We start from the raw sequence: 20846 nt of genomic DNA, 5'->3' as shown, positions 1-20846 counted from the left end.
CGACCTGCGGGGCAGACGGGTAGAGTGTGAGGCAGGGGCCGTGATCTCAGCTGGCTGGGCCGGCGTATTGCTGTAATGTGTGTCTAGGTCTGCTTCGCGCCACGAGATGGGATCCTGTGACAGGCCGGGTAGAGTGGAGTTTCACTCTTGTTTTCTCGTAAAATGGCCACAGTGAAGAACAGAAAAAAAAAACGCTATTAGGCGCACAGGTACACACTGGGTTGAAGTCGTGCCGGCTCCTCTTCTTCATGGACATGTGCCTGACTTTGTCTCTGGGCTGTGGACTGCCCCCTCACTTTCACCAACATATCGTCTCCTGCTGCCCTGTTTCTCTTCGCGTACTGTATTTCCTCTGCTTTATCTGCCTGACGTGCTCATCTACGTCTTCAACACTCTCATAACCACTTGACTTCTCGGCTCTTTCTCTCATCTTTTTCCTTTTTATGTGTGTGTGTGTCTTGACTTGCTCTGCACATCCGCACACGCGACGTGTCTATGCGTTCGTACACTGGCATGCACCACAATGTCGAACCCTTCCACACGCATGAAAGTAGCATCTCCGCATCACAGCATTATACATAGAGAACAAGCGGAAAGCGCCCTCATACTTACAACAGTACGCGCGCAAAATCGTTGTTAGAGATGGCGTCTGGCACTCTGATCGAGACGGAGCGCGTCATACGCGAGAAGCTCGAGGCATCCGGGCAATACGGAAAGATGCGTGCCATGATCATGGAGGCGGCGCTGCGAACGGTCAGCGCCTCTGACAGCGACGACTCAGGCGCCCATAAGCCGTTGGTGTTTCACCCCACTGTCGCGCTCGCGGATGCCAAGCGGAACGGTGTCACAGAGCTGAGCATTGTGCAAGAGTACCTGCAGTACCTCGGCCTGCAGTACACGGCACGAGTGCTCCAGCTGGAGGCTGGATTGCAAGAGGTGCCTTTGCGCACCAGCGCAGAGCTGCAGCAACAGCTGCACATCGCAGCCAATAATCGACCGGGCCCTTGCCTGTCGGCACTGGTGCATGGCGAGGCAGCTGGGTTGGTACAGCCTATCCCTGCGACTGAGGCACCTGCTGATGCTGCTGGGGAGGAGGGCACTAAGGCCGAGGAGGACGTCGACGATGCTGCCTCCTCCGCCTCCGACCACCACCAGCCTGGCGGTGAGAACACGACGTACTTCATCTCCAAGTGGAAGAAGCGTCACTTCGTGCGCCACAATCAAGTCTCCGGACAGCAGGTGCAGATCGAGTACCTGACGGATTGCCATACGGTGGTACTAGATGAGCTGGATAGCATGACCGTTGATGACTGCGAGGGCGGCGAGCTGGTGATTGCCGCGTGCGAGGGGAGCGTGTTCCTGCGCGGATGCAAGAACATGACGATCCATGTGGCGTGCAAGCAGCTCCGCACCCGCGATTGCGAGCACATCAACTTGCACATCTTCGCCTCGACTGACCCCGTCGTGGAGATGAGCCACCACATCTCCTTCTATCCATTTCACTTGCGCCTACCAGGGCTGCAGCGACTGTTTGCCGAGGCTCGGCTGGACCCCAAGGCGAACAGGTTTGTCCATGTGTATGACTTCACACCGACGGAGCCGCAGCTGCCGACGCCGCACTTTGAGGTGCACTTCCCTGATCACCACCTCTCGATGGAGGATCGCTACGCCAGCTACGGCGCCCCGGAGTGCCCGCCTGAGATCGAGGCGCTGCTAGCCCTGCGACTAATGCCGGCCGCCAGCTCAGAGTCCGGAAAGAACAAGAGCTACGACATCCGGACGGGGGCGCAGGTGTGGGCGCAGGCAGGTCCAATGCCGGTTCCGGCCGTTGCAGCAGCGGCGGCAGTAGGAGCTGCAACTGCTACGTCCGCCAACGCCCACGCAGAGAGCAGTGACGAGGAGGATGAGGAGGATGAGGAGATGGCGTCGGAGAACGATCAAGCCGGCTCTTCGGCGCCGCAATCGTCGTCGGCTTCGACGACGTCGTCCTCCATGTCTGAGGAGGATGCTCAGGCAAAGAAGCGTGTGGCCGCGCAATCGGCAATACAGCGCATCGGCGGGCTGTCCACAGCACCCCCACTGGCCCCCACCCCCGCTCTTGGTGCAGCAGCCCACACCGCCACCCGAGGCGGCATCGACAACGAGGAGTATTCCTCCTTTGACGATGGCGACGACGACAGCAACGCAGATGACAAGTACGACATGGAGGAAGACGAGGATGACTTTTAGTTCGCGTTGGTCTTTCGCTCCACTCCTTTTTCGCCCTCCGCGCTTCTCTTGTGGGCCGAGGGGGACAGAGAGAAGGCGGACGAGACAACGCACGTCTATCACCACACTAACGAAGGAGAAGAATAACGCAGCGACTGAGGATGGGTAGGTGGGAGTCCCCTAGCACCATGAAAGGCGATGCGATACGCGAGGGGCTATCTCTTCCTCTCTTTCCGATGCCCAGAAGCGTCCCCTTTACACACACGCCCCACATGGGTCGCTGCTACATACATAACCACACATCCGCACATCCCCCCCCCCCCACACACACACACACACACACGTGCACTTTGCTTCTTCATTGCACCATCCCGATGTGACGACGTCGCGCCTTCACCATCCGTGTCGTTCTCCAACAACAACAGCAACGACAACAACGGCTGGTCTGTGCTCTGAAGTGCGTATGTGCGCGCGTGCTCTGTCTCTTCGGCCTATTCTCCTCCTCTTCGGTTGCCCTTGCTGGAGCGTTTGCCGAGCCAGGAAAGCAAGCAGAGCGAGACAGCAAGGGCGGCACAGAGAGGGAGGGAGAGGTGGTAGGGGGGGGAGAGAGGGACAAGGCGGACTCGTGCTTTGTGGTGTTGCTGGTGATGTCGCGCGTGCTCCATTGTTTGTTTCTGATCTGAGACTCCCTTCTACTCATCATAGTCTTACTCATTTTCTTTTTTCCGGCCTCTTCGCTGTCGCTGATCTTTATACCGCTCGCACTAGTATATATATATATATATATATATCTACACATATCTACATGTACATGCATATGCATATGCGTGCTTGTGTATTGTTTTCCTCATGTTGCTTCGGGTGCTGGACTGCTTTGTCTTTTCCTTCTCTGTGTGTGTGTGTGTGCTCGTCGATGGGCGCAGGCTAGGCTTGGATGCACCCATTTGGACACCGTCAGTGGAGGAGGAGGAGGGGGGAGGAGGGCGAAGCGAATCGAAGGACATGATGGTATGAGTGAATATGCAGCAGAGCGCGCGGGAGCGAGGGGCGACATGGCAGATAGCGGTTTGACTGAAGGGTGTGGGCATTGCCCTGCGGCAGCATCAAGGGAGAGAGGGAGAAGCAGGAGGCATGACAGGCCAGCAATTATGTTTTTTTCGTTCTAGATGGTTGTCCCTCGCTACTTGTATTTTGTTTGCCTACCAGTCGAGCGAGCCGCAAACCTGCCCGTCCCCCGCGGTGCCCTCTCAGACCACTCGGGGGAGGGAGGGCTTTCCAGTGAGACCTGCTTCTCTCTTTCTATGCTCGTTTACATCCTCGTGACCTCTCTCTCTTATGCAACAGCAAACAAGTTACCTGCACTGCCTCCGTGGTCCTCGTTGCGACATGTCTGAGAAGGGAGGGATAGAGAAAGCACATACACATACACACACGCAATGCTCGGACGAGCGTCTCCTGGGCGTTGAGCATGGAAACCGACGACATCCGCCATTCTATTCAACAGACAAGCAGACAAGACAGCAGTGCAAGGGTGGCACGGGGTGGGTGTGTTTAAAGAGTAGCAGCAGCACCACTCCTTAGGGAGGGAGGATGCGAGGGGGAGGTCAAGCAACTCCCTCTACTCCACAGCGTACGCACAGAAGACATCTATGTGCCTCCTTTCTACAGGGAGGGTGAGTGGGTGGGTGGGGGGAAGACAGGGGCGTGCAAAGTACGTCTGCACGCATGCCTGCGAGCGTGCGCGAGAGGGGTGCGGACAGCGCTTCTTCCGTTCATAGACAGGGCTGCGAACCGGGCTGTTCATGTGTCGATAGGTACATGCGCACAGAGGGAGGGGTTCGTAGCGCGCTCGCCAGCGCCATGCCACTATCCTCTCCTCGCCTCCCTCCTCCTGCTATCTTCCACGCATGTCTCATGTTCTTCGGCTCCCTCTTTTTTCTTCTTCCCATCTTTCTCGCTCGTTGCTGTCTACCTCACTAACAACAGCAACAATGAAAAAAAAACGTGTGCGTATGTACATGTATGCGTGTATGTGTGTGTGAATCTGGCTTTGGTGAGGAACAGCGAGGCGCTTCTGCGGCACCGGGCCGTTTCCCTTGTGACGCACAAGCGCACACGTGCGCCCTTGCCCACAGCGCTAGAGCGCTCCGTCCGCCGCCTCCCTACGCCATTTGTGTGTAGTCGCCTGTCTCCTGCCTTTGGGAGGAGACAGGCGAGGCGCACTTTGAAGTAGGAGAGAAGAAGCATACCCACCGGCACATAGGGAGGAGGCGAGATCTTCTCCCCCCTGCGCCCTCTTCCCTCCCCTTCCTCCGCGACACCCACCCACAAATCGACGCGCATCGAGCTTCGACCGCATCCATCGGCGGCCGAAGCTCTTTTTCTGTAGGGCGGCCAAAACGTGGTCGTCCTTTTCTGCCTTACGCACACATGGGGGTGTGTACGAATGGGCGTAGATGCTCTGCTGCTCTTTTCATTTTTTCGCTGTTGCTCTTGTCTGGAAGTTTTTGACAGGAACGAAAGAGATGAGGGGGGAGGGAAGACCGAAAAAACGATGTGATGACGACGACGGAGTCAACGGACTCTCTGTCCTTCCCACGACATGTCTCACTCACCATTTGCCTTCTCTTTGCCCGATTTCGTTCTTGTTTTCAGATCTCGGGGAACTCATTTATCGTACGCGTCTGCTCCCACCGCCCCCTTCCCCCAACTCATTCACCACGGCAGGGATCCCCACTTTCTTGGGCGACGGCGAAGGAAAGGGGGGGGGCACACAAGTTCATCAATTCGTGCGTCGTGCTAGATGACGATGATGCCTTGGAAACAACCGAATTCTCATTCACAGCCTTGCTAGAGTGAGCGGTATTGAGGTTTTGAGTGGGGTGGGTGGGTGGGGTGGGATAGCAAGATCGTTGTACTCTTCCAGGGAAATCGGACACGCGGCCGCCAGGAAGCGTCTGGGAGCATGTGATGGAATGCATCGATGCTTTCGCTTCGTCCCTCCCTCCTCTGCCGTGCTTTGCTGAAGAGGCCTACCTGAGGGTGTCGCGTGCACTCTCCCTCTTCTCTTCACTTTTCCTTTTTGAGAGATCATCGGTAGTCACGAGCGCACATGTCGGAGGGTCGACGTGCGGGGCCTCGCTGGCGCGATGCCGTTGTTACACACCGCGCCCACGTTCCGAAAGCCTCTGCGGCGCTTCAGGCGGAGAGCGATTATAGTTTCGATGAAGAAGACGGTGAACATGGCGACGATGGTGGAAGGTTGGCCATGAAAGCAGGGAAAGCCTTTAGGCTCTCCTCGTCCAGCTACGCCGAAGAGTCGTGTGACTCGTCGCTGAAACGTCGAAGTGTAAACGCGCCAGCGACGAGCAGGCCACCAGCCTCGGCCGCATTGGCGACTGCAACCTCTGCGTCTTCCTTGACGGCGCGGTCTCACTCACCTGCGGTGTGGGTGTTTACAGAGGATCAAGATGATGCCGACGCTTACCGGAGTCGCATGGATGAAGGTTGCAGGAGCACAGACATTCGCAGTGACAGCCTTGGCAGCAACCCAAGCCATTCGCAACGAGTGGTGCTGCAGCGGCGATGGACACTAGAGGACGATACCTTGGAAGACATGGGTATCGTTCAGACCTCATCGCCACGTGTGCTGGACAACCGCCTCCGCCTCTTCTCGCCTTCTGCAGCGGCGGTTGGGAGCAGCAAGAGCGGGGGCCCAGTGAGCGCGTATCGCGCACCGCTCGTCACCGCCCTACCTCCCGACGAAGCAAGCTACACCCGGTCGCAGACGTCTTTGGCAGACGGTCGCAAGGAGGAGGCCGACGACAACGCACCTTCAGGTGCCAGGTCATTCGTCGTCAACGCCAAGATGGAAGCAGCGTCGCGGCCGTCGTCGCGGCCGCGCTCCACCAACCACAGCGGCGATGCCGCACATACTCGCCTCCCCACCACGAGCTCGCACCACAAAAAGCGAGAAAAGAAGGCGCCGACGTCATGCTCTCCGAGGGGGCGCACTGCACGCTCGCCACCGTCGCGCACCGCGTCTCCGAGATCCTCTGTATCCTCTCCGCCGTCGTCGTCGTCTTCAGCCTCCAGCTCGTGTGCTGTTCCAGGCTCCCCACCACCGCCGCACCGCTCTGTCAAGATGCTGCACATGAAGGAGGGTGGCCATACCTCTTCGCCGCCGGGCAGCACTGATTACCTCGACGGGCCGCTTTTTGCAGGGCTCGGCCCATTGATGGTGGTACACGTGGACGTTCTTCCGGACGTTGCTGGAGCTCAACCAATTCCGTCGCGGGAAGGCGTTGCTGGAGAAGAGGCGGCTTCCGTAGCAGCCGCGGCATCGTCTTCCCCGTCGCTATCACGCCCGCATCCGGTGCACCTAGATCCGTACTGGGGGGCTGTCGTGGAGCGACAGGAGATGGACACGCACGAGCGTGAGGTGGCGGCGCTGCACGCGAGGTTGGAGACCGCCGATCAGCAGGTGCGTATCACGGAGCAGCAGGCCGTGGCGGCAGCGGAGGCACGGGCGGCGGAGTTGGTACAGAGGTACAAGGCCGACGAGCGAAAGCGTCGAGCGCAGTTCCAGGCCGCGTTGGATACCCTGCGAGAGGAGAACCGGGAACTGACCGCCAAGTTGGAGGCTGTTGCACGGGCGCCGGCGATGGGAGTTCTGAGTGCAACTACTTGCCCACTGCGGACGTCGAGCGGTGACGCGGCAACGGAAGCGAGGGGGAACTCGATTGCCACCACATCGGGTCCGCTCATGGCAAGTGCAGCCGCAGTGAGTCAGGCGGAGATGACTCGGAAGCTGCAGTCGATTGAGGGATATTGGCGTGATCGACTGCGCACGGCGGAGCGACACTGGGAGGACGAGATGTCGCGGCAGACGCAGCAGCGACGCGAGGCTCTGGACCAAGTGGAGGAGCTGGTGCGCACGGTCGAGCAGTTGCAAGAGGAGCTGCGCTACACCCGGCGCCAGGCGGCCCGTCTTCGAGAGGAGAACATACGTCTCTGCGGTGCTGCCCAAGCCGCGTCGACTGGTATCGTTGCCAGCCTTGCCGTCCCCGTTGCGCCAGCCACCACGTCGCCGCCCGAAGAGGTGTCGCGCCTGCGCAAGGCGCTGAGAGAGCATCAGCACAAGGAGGCTGCTCTGCTTGCGCAGGTGGAGAGCTACGGCGAGGAGGCCACCCGTGTGCGACTGCGGTACGAAGCGGCGCTCCAGAAGGCAGAGCGGGAGCTCGCAGCGGAGCGGCGGCGGAGCACGGAGATGGTGAAGCTGTACGGCAGTCAGCTGGAGTCGCTGCACCACCAGCTGCGTGAGGGCAAGCCGCGGAGCGCAGCTCGGTGAGGGAGCTGTCACTTAGCGTTGAGTGCTCCGGGGAGGAATGGTGTCGTCACTTCTTTCTGCCTCCTCCAGCGTTTCTCTACACTGCACCATTACGTGTGATGTACCTCTGTGTTTTGTTTATATCTTTCGTAGCTTGCTGCTCCCACTCTCCCTCCGCCCTTCGACACTACCGCGGTCGCAGCGCTCTCTGTTTTTTTTTTTTTTCGTTGCCTTACTTGCTCTACCGGCCACCATGGCGAAGGCGCGCGCTTACCTGCATGCGCGTGAGCGTGGATGTGCGTGTGCTCAGGAATGGAGGAGAAGCCGAGCTGAACGGTTAGTGCAGTGTAGTGCAGTTGCAGGAAGGCGGCGGTGTGCGGAGGCAGAAGCAAAAAAAAAGCGGAGCGGCGGACCAGCGCGTATTCGAGCGTAAGAAAGAAAGACACGTGGCCAGCTGCTTACTGTCGAGGTCCCATGCGAGCCATCAGCCCCTTTCCCCTCCCCCTCATTGACTCGGACGCATCCGCGTAGAATAGACGAAGAAGCAAAGAAGAGGGAGCCTCCCCCATACAGGAGCAACCAAACGATAGCCACGGCAACTAGGTGCAGGCGGCTGCCGTGGCGTGAGCATGCGGGCCTTCTCCTTTAGTAGATGGCCACTGATTAAGTCGGTGCTGCAGAAAGTAGGCTTGACACTGAAGACAGAGAAACTTGATGCGCGCCACCGGATATCTGCCTTCCCGGTTTCAAGTCCCTGGAGCGACGAGTGACCGCACCTCACAGATAGTATGATCGCAGGTCGACGCTCCAACGGACCGTGACTGTCATGTTCTGCATACCGTCGCACCACACCTGCTTTTGGCGACAAGGGCACTCGGCTCTGTTGCTTCTTGACTCGATTCTCGTAGTTCGTTTCCTTCTCCACACACCGGCTACTCTCCTTCTTCCTCTTTCTGCCTCGTCGTGTGATCCTCTCTCTCTCTCTGTGAACGCATGCCCGGTGTGTTTCGATGGTGCTGAGTACGCACACCAACACACAATCGCGCTCCCTCATACCCCCGCCCATCCACACGTGTGACCGTAGGTTGCCAGTGTTGTTCACGCCCTCCCACCACTCCCACCTCTCTGTTTCTCACTGCATTTAAGGAAGATAAAACGTTGAAGTCGAAACGCACCCTGCCCGCTGTGTGTCTCTCTTTCTCTCTCGCACCGACAATCAATCCCCCTCCTCCTCCACACACACAGAGACAGAGATATACAGAGAGCCACATCCGCACAGACGCACAGAACTGGCGCCGGGACAACAACACGCCTCACCATTGCCAGCGCACGTTTCTGCTTCTCTCCCTTACTCTTACTCTCAACCATTTTTCTTTTCATTTTCTCCTTCGCTCGACGCGTTGCTTTCCCGGTGCCTTCACTTCTCTTTTACGTGTTTTGTCGATACAGAACGAAACGGCAACAACAGCACCAAGCCCGCGTCACTGCCTGCGTCGTCGTGGATCCTCCGCACAGACGCGTACACACCCCTCCCCCTCCCATCCCCTCCCCTCCCCTCCTCCACGTCAAAGTACGCACCTACATACAGGCAACGACACGCACACACACACACACACACACACACACACACGCACAGCGAAAAAAACGAACGAAAAACAAAACAAAGGAAGAAGGCGGTTCGGCTATACCTGGGACACCGCTTTTTTCCGTTTCTGCCCTTTACTGTGTCGCTGCTCTTGTAGCTGTCGTTCCCGGCTAGGAGTCCATCGCATTATCCGTACAGGAGCTATCTCATCTCTTCGTTCTCTCTTTGCCTAAGAAAGATGCTCCGCACTGGCTTGCAGCTGGCCAAGAAGGGCGCTAGTCCAAACCCCTTCAATGCCAAGTTCCTGGCGTCTCTGCAGGTCGACGGCGGCAGCGCTAAGTACTACAAGATCAACGAGATCAGCGCAAAGTACAACAACCTCCCCTTCTCCATTCGTGTTCTGCTAGAGTCCGCGGTGCGCAACTGTGATGAGTTCGATGTGACCTCGAAGACAGTAGAGAGCATCTTTGACTGGAAGAACAACTGCACGAAGGGAATCGAGATCCCGTTCAAGCCAGCTCGCGTGGTGCTGCAGGACTTCACCGGCGTGCCGTGCGTCGTGGACCTAGCGGCTATGCGTGATGCGATGAAGCGCCTTGGCGGTGACCCGAACCGCATCAACCCGCAGATTCCCGTCGACCTCGTAGTGGATCACTCCGTGCAGGTGGACTGCGCTGGCGTGCAGGACGCGGTGGCGCAAAACCAGAGAATTGAGATGCAACGCAACCGCGAGCGCTTCGAGTTCCTCAAGTGGGGCTCGAGGGCGTTCGACAACCTTCTGATTGTCCCGCCCGGCTCCGGCATTGTGCACCAGGTGAACCTCGAGTACCTCGCTCACGTCGTGTTTAACGCGGATGGGATGCTATACCCGGACTCCGTTGTCGGAACCGACTCGCACACGACGATGGTCAATGGTCTGGGCGTCGTGGGCTGGGGTGTTGGTGGCATCGAAGCCGAAGCCGGCATGCTCGGCCAGTCCCTCTCCATGGTTCTGCCGCAGGTCGTTGGCTATAAGTTCACTGGCAAGCTGCAGGAGGGGTGCACGGCAACCGATCTCGTTCTTACTGTCGTGAAGAACCTCCGCAAGCTCGGTGTGGTAGGCAAGTTTGTCGAGTTCTACGGCCCTGGTGTCGACGCGCTCTCAGTCGCTGACCGTGCTACGCTGGCCAACATGGCTCCAGAGTACGGCGCCACTACTGGCTACTTCCCCATCGACAACGAGACGATCGAATACCTCAAGAACACGAACCGCTCTGCCGAGCACGTGGCCCGCATTGAGAGCTACGTCAAGGCTGTCGGGCTCTTCCGCACCGGCAACGAGCAGATCGACTACTCGCAGCACCTGGAGCTTGACCTCTCCACAGTGGTGCCGTGCGTCGCCGGCCCGAAGCGCCCTCAAGACAACGTGCCTCTGACGGATGTGTCGAAGGACTTCAAGGCTTGCATGTCGGCCAAGTCTGGCTTCAAGGGCTTTGGCATCCCGGAAGGGGAGCACAAGAAGAAGGTCAAGTACACCGTCAACGGCCAGGAGGCGACGATGGAGCACGGCAGCGTCGTGATCGCGGCTATCACCTCCTGCACGAACACCTCGAACCCCACCGTGCTCGTCGCGGCGGGTTTGTTGGCACGGAAGGCCCTGGAAAAGGGCTTGAGGGTGCCGCCGGGCATCAAGACATCTCTCTCGCCGGGCTCGCACGTGGTGACCAAGTACCTCGAGAACGCCGGCCTGCAGAAGAGCCTCGAGGCCCTCGGCTTCAACACGACAGGCTACGGCTGCATGACGTGCATCGGCAACTCAGGCGATATCGCGCCGGAGGTGTCCAAGTGCATCACGGACAACAATTTTGTTGCCGCAGCGGTGCTCTCCGGCAACCGCAACTTTGAGTCCCGCATTCACCCGCTAACGGCTGCCAACTACTTGGCATCGCCGCCGCTCGTCGTTGCCTTCGCGCTCGCCGGACGCGCGAATATCGACTTCGCCAAGGAGCCGATCGCGAACGGCGTGTACCTGCGCGACATTTGGCCAAGCAACGAGGAAATTGTGGCGGTGGTGAACAAGTACGTGACGCCGGACCTGTTCAAGGAGGTGTACTCCAACATCACGACCATGAACAAGCAATGGAACGAGCTTCAGGTGGAGAATGGCGAGTTCTACAAGTGGGACCCGAAGTCGTTATACATTCACAGCCCGCCGTACTTTGACGACATGACCCTCGACCCACCCGGTGCGAAGAGCATCGAGAACGCCGCCTGCCTTGCCATCTTCGGCGACTCCATCACGACGGACCACATCTCGCCGGCCGGCAACATAGCCAAGGACTCGCCGGCGGCGAAGTTTCTCATGGAGCGTGGGGTGGAGCGGAAGGACTTCAACACGTACGGCTCGCGCCGCGGAAACGACGAGGTGATGGTGCGTGGCACCTTCGCCAACACGCGTCTCGCCAACCGCCTCGTCGGCGATGGTCAGACGGGCCCGTACACGTTGTACCACCCGACCGGCGAAAAGATGTTCATCTTCGACGCGGCCATGAGTTACAAGGCAGCCGGCGTGCCGACGATCATTCTGGCTGGTAAGGAGTACGGCAGCGGCTCGTCGCGCGATTGGGCTGCCAAGGGGCCGTTCCTGCAGGGTGTGAAGGCCGTCATCGCGGAGAGCTTCGAGCGCATTCACCGATCGAACCTGGTCGGCATGGGCGTCATTCCGCTGCAGTTCAAGGACGGCGAAAATGCCACCTCCCTTGGCCTGACCGGCAAGGAGCACTTCTCGATGAACTTCTCCGGGGAGCTGCGCCCGCTCCAGGACATCGTCGTGAAGTGCGACAACGGCAAGACCTTCACGACGACGCTGCGCATTGATACTGAGGTGGAGGTGAAGTACGTCGAAAACGGTGGAATCCTCAACTATGTGCTGCGCACCAAGATCCAGTAAGACGACGGAGAAAGAGACCGCGTCTGCGCACCTCTCAACATACCCCACCTCTGACGTGTTTGTGGTGCGTTTTCAGGTAGACACTACTCGGACGATGGGCGAAAGCGACGGCGTGTGTGTGTGTGTGTGGAGCGGGGAGGGGCCCTGAAGTGGGGGGAGTGGAGGGCGGCCGATGGCGCTTGTAAAGGAGAAGAGATAGAGAGCTGTATCCATGTGCGTGTGCGGGTGTGGGTGTGACGGCGTCGAAGGGAGCGAGAACAACGTGGAGCGCCAGACTCGAATTTGCGCTGGATCGACACAGCAGGACAGCGCAGGAAAAGGGCTGAACGAGCCAAAGATGTTTTCGTTTTTCTTGTTTTTTTTTTTTTGCAACGAACATGATTGAGTGCGTGTCTATAGGTGCCCCTGCCTGCCTGTTCTCCCCTTCCACAAGACAGCCGTCCGCCCCCCTCCCCCGCGTGTTGTTGTTTTAACTTGTTGATTTGCTTAAGTGCCGTTTTCCGATTTGTTCACCTCGACGAACAACACACGCACGCACGCACACACACAAGAAGAGAGACATGCAGCAGGAGAACAATGTGCGGGTGAATCTTTTGCCCTGTGTGCCTGTGCCAGCCACCACTCCCCTCCCTTCCCTTCCACACACTCTTTTTCTCAAACTTTCGATAAAGAGAAAAGGACATCACAGGGGAACCTTGGCGACGTACGCCATCCCCCCTCCTCGTCTCTGTCGCTGTCTCTGTGTTTGCCCTTGTCTCCTTTCTTCTGTTGTGGCGCAGACGTTCGCTGGTGCTGTCTTTGTTTCTGTATGTGTGTGTGCATGATGGGGCGGCAACATCTTTGTATGGGTATGCCGGGCACAGAAGGATATGCCAGCACTCGCACATGTGCTGGTGCAGAGGGCTCCATTTTCCTTTGCGCTCTTGTCACTTGGGCAGATGAGCGAATCGCGGAGGGGCGCGAGCTGCCATCTGTGGTTGTCAAACCTTACCATTGCAGGCTTTCATGGCTTCCCCCGCTTTTCTTTTCCTGGCCTGACTACGCCGGTGCTCTGCACTTGCTGCGTGAGCAGTAGATATGCACTGCCGAGCACGCGTCTCTCTCTCTCTCTCTCCTGTCTGAGAAAGGAGAGCTGAGGGCGTGCTCAACGGTGTGAGAGTGTGAGCCTGCACAAGCCGTGCACGCTCACATGCGTATACATGCATACACATGCGTACGCGGCAGACAAATGAAGGTCATGCGCAATGCTCATGGGCGGCGCGTCTTCCCTTTTTCCTTTGCGCTGACTTAACTCGTAGGTCTCTTGCTTTTGCTTTCCTTTGCTGTTTTCAGGTATCACTTGTTTTTTTTTTTCTGATGTTGACTAACGCGCTATCCCTCTCTCCCTCTCTCCCTGCCGCGTCTGTCTGTGCGCGTGTGTGCCTGTGGCTCGCATTTTTGTTGCTTCTGTCGACTTGCTTGGCTTCGTTCTTCCTTTTACGTGGCTGCCCTTCATGCTTTGCTTGTCGCTGATGCGGGGCTCGCTCTGCCCTCCACCCCCCCTCCCCCCGAGTCCCTTTTCCGCTTTTTTTCTCCCCCCTCCCACATTGCCGTGCCACTGACTTCAGTGGCTTGCGCACCCCACCACCACCCCGCCCTCCGAAAAACTTACTGATTTCTCTCTTTTTGTGTTATTATCTTTCGCTTTTTTTTTTTCGCTCTTTTGCCTGTATCTGTGGCTCTTGGCACCCCCACCAACCACCCCCAACTCGTCGTGCTTCCCGTGCTGCACTTCGGGCTCAGCTTTGCGCCGCCTTATTCCCGCTTATGGCATTCCCCCCCCCCCTCTCTCTCTCTCGCCCACTCCCTGTCTTCGGCCTGGCTCCCTGCGCGTGCGCGCCACCACTCAAACCACTCTTCCTCACTTCTTCTCGTTTGAATTCTCTTTGGTGTCTCCCTTCGACTCGTCAGTTCCAGGAGTGCGTGCACGCGTGCGTGTATGCATGGGAACGTGAATGGCTGTGTGGTGGTGTCACGCGGGCCACCCGCCCTACCCAACCTGTGGCCACCTGCTTCGCCTGATGCATGGGTCGGTGACACGTGCTTTCTTGTGCATGATTTTTCTTTACGCTGACTGTGTAAGTGACATGTCTCGCTATTACTTCTTCATGCAGCTCGATACGCCGCCGCAGCGCTCACTTGCCTCACCACCCTCACGACCCTCTCCACCACGAGCCCGATGCCTGATCCGCCCTTTCACAAGCACTGGAGTCAGTTGATACAAGCCACTTGCAGTGGCTATCGCGGAGTCGAAGTTTGTCGTGACCGGCACCCGTGCATTACGTGAGAAGAGAAACAACGATGGAGGGCGCGGTGGCCCACCCACAGAGACTTACAAGCAGGCGTGGAAGAGAGAGGAGGTGGGGTGCGAGCACACGCGCATACGTGCGTACATGAGGGGGGGGGAGGCGGGGGAGGAGTTCAGTTTATCGTAAGGCGAGAGGCGGAGAAAAGGGAGCAAGGGCAACGACAACAGCCACAGGCACAGCCGATGTGCCTCTTTGTCGGCACGGCGAGGGGTGACAAGGGAGAGGGAGGGGAGGGGAAGTGTGCTGAGAACACTATGAGCAGCAGCCCTACGAGATGAGCGTTTATGAATGGAGGGGGAGGAGAGGGGTAAGGAAAGGGAGAGAAAGAGGAGAGAGAGGTCGGAAGGTTGAGGAGTGCGTGAGTGCGGGTGGGCGCCATACATACACATATATGTATGCATATATGTACATGCATGTATGAATATCTCTGCTCATCTCTTTCATGCGTGAGCTTCGTTTGTATCGCACTCCCCCGCCCATCCCCCCTCTCTCCCCCTCTCTCCCTCTCTGATGGTGGTGGTGCGTGCGTGTGACTTCAACAACGGTGGAGGTGCTTTATGATGTCTATTAAGGAAGAAAAAAAAACAAATGCACGCCTGGCGCGTGTGCTCGTGACAGTTTCCACTCCCTTCCTCGCTCTCTCTAGCTATCTAAGTCTGTCTGCCTGTCTGTCTGTGTGTGTGTGTCTGTCCCTCTGACTGGGGTAGTTTGTACGATCATCCTAACAGCGCACGCGAACGCTAAAGATGTGCGTCGTTCTCTCCTCCCCGCCTCTCTGGCACATCATATTCCAGACAAAGGCCCCTCCCCCATCCCTCCCTACGTGGTAGGGGTTAGGTGACTGAGACATAAACGACCTTCTTGCTGGTCGGATTCAGCGTGCCCTCCTCCTCGTTCGCTTGCCGAGGCGGACCGCTGCAGCAGCGGCAATACCCCACCCTCACACAGCCCCCTGCTGCCATTTTGGTGGTCCGCGCCGGAGGTGGTGCTGATGCTTTAATGCTGGCAGCGACGGCGAAGAATGGCGACATTCAGCAGCGCATTTCCCTCATGATTAGTTTCGATGCTTGGTTGGCGTCGAGCTTGGCCGCGAGCGCCGCCACGACTTCCTGCTGTGCACACGTCTCCCTTCCGTTACATGCTCACTCCTTTTATTTGCGCATATTCCACCTTCCCTCCCTTTGTGCGCCGAGCACATCGCACCGACCTCGTCATCTCACACGCTAACAGTTCCCACGGACGCGCTTGCGGGGACGCACTTTCTGTCTCCCTCTGTTCTCACAACTGCCGGCGCGAAGGTGTAGCATCGTTCTTGCTTGACCTGTCTTGTAACTGGGTGATGCGTCAGCTCTGTCATCTCCTCGGTTGTCTCTCTCTTCGTGTTGTCTGCGGGAGGCACCCGCAATAAGACTTGAGGTCTTACGCGCAGTAGGAAGATGCCGCCTCTCACGCTCGAACAGGTGCTGGCGCGCTCCATGCGGCTACCCCGCCAGCGTACTCAGCAGCAGGCTTCACGCCTCTACAAGAGACACGAGTCAGCTGAACTTGGCGGCAGTCCCGGATGGGCTCCTTCGACCGCAACGGGAAGCAGCCCGGTGGACTCAGGTGCACCCCGTAGCAGCAGGATCGCTGCGTTGATGGGGGGCCGACACGCTGGAAAGCACGGTGGAGCTGGCTGCAGCGGTGTGTCTGAGACAGTGGCGAACAAGGCGAAGCTGAACTTCTTTGAGCTCATGGAGCGCGAGGATGCGCAGCGACGAGCCAGTCGCTTGAGTATCCACAGCAGCGGCCACCTTGTTCGCAACAGTGCTGACCTCACAACGTACCTAACGACGGCGCAGCGCACCGGTGACTGGGAGGGAGGACTGCGGGCATTTGCCGAGGCTACCGCACTGCCCGCCGTGGCGGCGATGCTGCCGGCATCAGAGGCCACAGCGACGTCCGCTGCCTCCACGGCGGGTACGTCGACCACGTCCACCTCACTGCCGCCCGCACCATCCAGGTCTGGCATCAACCCCAATGAGGTGCAGATCACCGCTGTTCTCGATATGTGTGCCAACGCAGAAAAGTGGGACTTAGTAGAGAAGATCGGCGTCTTCTTTGCGCCTGCCTACCCAGACACCTTCAGTCGCGCGGTGGAACTCCTCGCGCGGCGCATGCCGTCAGACTCTAGCGCTGGAGAGGGCGGATGGCGCTCTGCCTTCGCTTACCTGACCACTCGCTGTCCGTTGCCCGCTGCGGAAATTACGGTGGAGGCGTTCAACGTTTGTCTGCGCGGCTGCGAGGCGGCACTGGACTGGCGAGGGGCGATGGAGGTGGTGCGGGCCATGGGGCCGAACCCGCTGCAAGGCTGGCGTGCCGCCGATGAAGAGGAGGACGAGGCAGGCTGCGCTGAAGCCGCGGCCTCGCTTGGTTGTCCAGTGACCGCATCAGACCCTACCGAGGCGGACACGGTGTCCTCGTCGCCGCCGACTGCATCGGCCTCCCCTGCGCGGTCCATGTCGACGCCGCCGTCTCCGAACGTAGTGAGTTACGCGACGCTCATCGCAACACTAGAGCAGGCCGGAAAAGAGAGCCTTGCCTCGGCGGTGCTGAACCGGCTGCCAGCGGTTGAGAAGGAGGAAATTACGGCCTCGTATGCCGCGCTGATTATGGTGTGGTCGAATCAAATCCTGCACAAGCAGCGGCGACGATTCTGAGTGTGACGACGACGATGCATGTACGATTGAGTGTGGAGAGAGCGAAAGGGGCGTTGATGGTGCTGGTGGTGGTGGTGAGGAGTGCGCTGCTGCGTTCGGAACGCATGTGTGCACTCGTGAGTGCGCTTGCGCGTCTCTCCTCTATGACAATACACGCGGAGGCGCAGCGCATGCACGTTGCTGCTTTGGGGCTGTGCTCGTGAGGAATGCTGAAGCGGTGAGGTAAGAAAACGTGGCGAAAGTAAAAGGAACCCGGACAGAGGCGAATGGAAAGGGTGAGGGGGGCGCCAGAAGTGAGTGCAGCACAGATAGATGCGGTTTGCTTGTCGAGCACCTTTACGCATCCTTAGGCGGCAGCGACACACGCTCGAGCACACACAATCGCGGAAGGAGGCAGTGCAATGGCTTTGCATCGTGCGCAACGCGAGGGCAAAAGCTGAGGTGACAGCTCTGCTGGAGCGCTGCTTTCTGTTCACGGCCACTGACACTCACAAGCGTTTGCTTTGCGTAAGTATGGGGGGGGGGAGGGCGGCATTCACTCGAGGTGCCGCTATTCGCGTCGGGACAGGCGCGCATGCTTCATCTTCGTCCTTGCCCGTGTCCTTTGCCTCCCGCACTCTCTTATCCCGTTCATTCCCATCTTTTTTTTTTTCAGGAATTGTGCGATCTCTGCTAAGTTGCCGTGTCCGCACACGCGTGTTACGCACACGTGTGCCGCGTGCGTTCATGGTCGTCTTTGCCACCTCGCCTCTCTCTTTTCTAAGTGTCAGGCCGACTTTCCTTTTCTCATCGTCAGAGGTGTGCACCACCTCGCTCTTGTCTCACTTCCTTCCGCAAGCCTCTCCTTGCCCCGCCTCTCTGTATCCGCATGTCTGCCGCGGTGACATGGCTGCAGAATAGTCTCGGCATCGACGTGACAGGTGAGTGGGCTCGCCACGTTCATCTCAACGTCGGTGGCACCCTTTACACGACACGCCGGTACACGCTACGGGAACTCAAAGACCATCGCATCTTTGGCCCCATCCTGGATGGCCACGCGCATCGCTGCGAGGATGGCAGTTTCCTGATCGATCGTGACGGCTCCTTGTTCCGCTACATCATTGCCTACCTCCGCGATGGTCGCCTCTCCGTCCCGGACAACTTCGTGGAGTGGGATATGTTGCTTCAGGAGGTGCGCTACTATGAGCTCCCGGCAATGGAGAAAAGCGTCATGGACCGCTTTGAGTTCCAGCAGAGCGTCTTCCGTCGCCAGCTGCCACACGGGGTGTACGTGTGGTGGCCGCCGGCGTCATCGCATATCGAAGAAGGGGCAACAGTCAAGGCAGCTCCGTGTGATTGTCCTGCATCCGCGCCTACTCCACCCACTTCGCTTTTCGCCTTGTCGATCACAGATAGAGCGACAGGGAGGGGCGAAGCACGCGGTGCCACTGAGGACCAGACTCGCGCACTGGAGAAGGAGCATGCCGAGGCGGCCGCTGATGCTGCAACTCGGAGTAGTGCCGGTGTTGCGCCGTCTTCATGCTCATCAGCTTCCTTGCCTATCCGCATTGTGCCGCCGTTGCCTGGGCTGACGGTGGAGGCGGCGTCTGGGCGGTGGGTGGTGTTCCGTGAGACGCAGGTCCTCGAGGACCTCGACCAGCTCGTGACAGTGCTGCTCACGGCCTATGGCTTTTCGATCCAGCACTGGGACGCTGAACGAGGGCGCGTGCTTCTCACGCTGCCTGGGCTCATGTAATGGATGCAATAGAAGGAGCGAAAGGAAACAGGGGCGATCCTGTTCCGTTGACACGAACGCCAACATTGACACCCGCGACAACTCACAGAAAGCTTCACATCTCGACACACGGTGTGCCTTTAATTTCGCCTCCTTGTCTTCCAGTCTCGGGCAGAGCGAGGCGGAGCAAACTGAGAACAGAAAACAGTGCTTGGCATGCAGACACGCGTTGATGTACGCATGGATGTACGCACACGCACGCACACAAACACAGGTAAAACAGGTTGCTTTCTCTTAAGGGGGCTTGATTTAGTCTGTTCCCCCACCTCCTCTGCTCTCACCCTCTCCTGCTTTCCGTCTGCGCACGCACTGATGGCTGTGTGTGTGTGCGTGTGTGTGGCACTGCTTTGTCACCATGCTGAGCCATCATCGTCCTGCTTTTACGATGCTTCTTCCCTTCAAGTGATAGAGTGTACCGCATGAGACGGTAGACGAGACGCCGCAGAGGCACACACGCACGCACGCACGCACACAGCGTGCATACACACACACACACACACACACATACACACAAGAGCGGAAAGGGTAGATGCAGAAAACGCTCTTCGATTTTGTGCGGAAGGGCACGAGCAGCGGCCCGGCTGCCGCCAACGTGTCTGTCGCCGCGGACAGAGAGCGGCAGCGGCAGCGGCAGTGGCTCTCGGTATCGAACGGGGAGGACACCACGCCTCGGACGGACTCACCGCCTAAGAAACACGCCAAGACTCGGCGCGAGGGCGGTTGCAGCCGTGGTAACTCGAGGGAGCGCGAAGGGGAGAGTCTGAAGGGCGCCTCTAGAGATGACGCGATTGACCTCGATGCGAGTGTGTCGGTCGCACTGCTGGAGTCGACATTCCCACCTAGCGAAGACTGCGGTGCCATTGACAAGGCGAAGCACGTCTCCAGCGGCACTGCTGTGCCTGCCGGTGCTTCTGCTGCTGCGGCTGCCGGTGCCTCCTCCGGCACGGCACGCTCCGAGGCGCCGCAGCTGCAGCCCGCTGCCACCAGCAGCCGCTGGCTTGCCGGCCTAATCACGAACCTCGAGTGGAGAGACTTCCTGGCTCCCATTACGGCTGATTCGTGGCGAAGTGGCGCCTTTGCCCGCATCGAGCGCTTTCTCGATGGCGAAAAGGAAAAGGGCAGGGTCATACTGCCCCCCGCCACGGACATCTTCAACGCGTTCAACAGTTGCCCATTTCTCGGCTTGAAGGTGGTCCTGCTCGGTCAGGATCCGTACCACGATCTCCACCAAGCGCATGGGCTCTGCTTCTCCGTCTTGCCCGAAGTGGCGCTTCCGCCGAGCCTGCGTAACATATACAAAGAGCTCACGACGGACATCGCAGGCTTCCAGGCACCAAGGCACGGCTACCTGCAGAGCTGGTCGGAGCAGGGGATGTTGATGCTGAACGCGACTTTGACCGTCGAGGCGCACAAGGCCAACTCGCACAGCAAAACCAGTGGCTGGACCGCCTTCACGGATGCCGTGATCCAGCACCTTTCCCAGCACCATCCCAACCGGCTCGTGTTTCTGCTCTGGGGCGGCTACGCGCAGCAGAAGAAGAAGCTCATAGACGCAAGCCGGCACATTGTCCTGGAGAGCGTGCACCCATCACCGTTGAGCGCGAGCCGCGGCTGGTTTGGGTGCCACTGCTTCTCTGCGTGCAACGCGGCGCTGCAGAGCATGGGCCACCTTCCCATGCATTGGCAGCTGCCATTGAACGCTTCGCTACCCTGACAGCGAATGGGCAAGAGAGACGGAAGGGAGAGCGGCCGCGACACAGAACACGGTATAACATGCGTCAGGTGAGAGCGATGTAAGGACGCGTGCTTGCTGCGTCTGTATGTGTATGCCTCTGTGCTTGTCTACCTTTGCGTTCCAGTCGTAATGCGTGTCTACGCGAAACACTCGCCCACAGGACTGTGCGGCACCCGTGCTCTCTGCCTTCTCGCCCCCCCCCCTCCCCCTCCCCGAAGAAAAAAATGGTTTCGCTACCC

At 58.7% G+C, this 20846-nt stretch overlaps 6 protein-coding genes across 6 annotated transcripts; all 6 read left to right on the top strand.

Moving 5' to 3' along the window:
* Positions 1-642: 642 nt before the first annotated feature.
* Positions 643-2229, top strand: LDBPK_180530 (hypothetical protein, conserved; the record flags this gene model as incomplete). Its single annotated transcript, XM_003860019.1, has 1 exon — positions 643-2229. The coding sequence occupies one exon, from the start codon at positions 643-645 to the stop codon at positions 2227-2229; it is 1587 nt and encodes a 528-aa protein (XP_003860067.1).
* A 3091-nt stretch (positions 2230-5320) lies between these two features.
* LDBPK_180520 (hypothetical protein, conserved) lies at positions 5321-7558 on the top strand (the record flags this gene model as incomplete). The annotated part of the gene is made up of 1 exon (XM_003860018.1): positions 5321-7558. One exon carries the CDS (start codon positions 5321-5323, stop codon positions 7556-7558), a length of 2238 nt encoding a protein of 745 aa, XP_003860066.1.
* Positions 7559-9360: 1802 nt separating this feature from the next.
* On the top strand, positions 9361-12051 carry LDBPK_180510 (aconitase, putative; the record flags this gene model as incomplete). Its single annotated transcript, XM_003860017.1, has 1 exon — positions 9361-12051. The coding sequence occupies one exon, from the start codon at positions 9361-9363 to the stop codon at positions 12049-12051; it is 2691 nt and encodes an 896-aa protein (XP_003860065.1).
* A 3784-nt stretch (positions 12052-15835) lies between these two features.
* On the top strand, positions 15836-17098 carry LDBPK_180500 (hypothetical protein, conserved; the record flags this gene model as incomplete). The annotated part of the gene is made up of 1 exon (XM_003860016.1): positions 15836-17098. The coding sequence occupies one exon, from the start codon at positions 15836-15838 to the stop codon at positions 17096-17098; it is 1263 nt and encodes a 420-aa protein (XP_003860064.1).
* Positions 17099-17966: 868 nt separating this feature from the next.
* Positions 17967-18833, top strand: LDBPK_180490 (hypothetical protein, conserved; the record flags this gene model as incomplete). Its single annotated transcript, XM_003860015.1, has 1 exon — positions 17967-18833. One exon carries the CDS (start codon positions 17967-17969, stop codon positions 18831-18833), a length of 867 nt encoding a protein of 288 aa, XP_003860063.1.
* Positions 18834-19401: 568 nt separating this feature from the next.
* LDBPK_180480 (uracil-DNA-glycosylase, putative) lies at positions 19402-20586 on the top strand (the record flags this gene model as incomplete). The annotated part of the gene is made up of 1 exon (XM_003860014.1): positions 19402-20586. The coding sequence occupies one exon, from the start codon at positions 19402-19404 to the stop codon at positions 20584-20586; it is 1185 nt and encodes a 394-aa protein (XP_003860062.1).
* Positions 20587-20846: the final 260 nt, after the last annotated feature.

This window comes from Leishmania donovani, chromosome 18, assembly GCF_000227135.1.
Source record: "Leishmania donovani BPK282A1 complete genome, chromosome 18".
Lineage (NCBI taxonomy): Eukaryota > Euglenozoa > Kinetoplastea > Trypanosomatida > Trypanosomatidae > Leishmania > Leishmania donovani.
The sequence above is the reverse complement of the archived record's forward strand: the minus strand, read 5'-3'. Positions and strand labels throughout refer to the sequence as shown.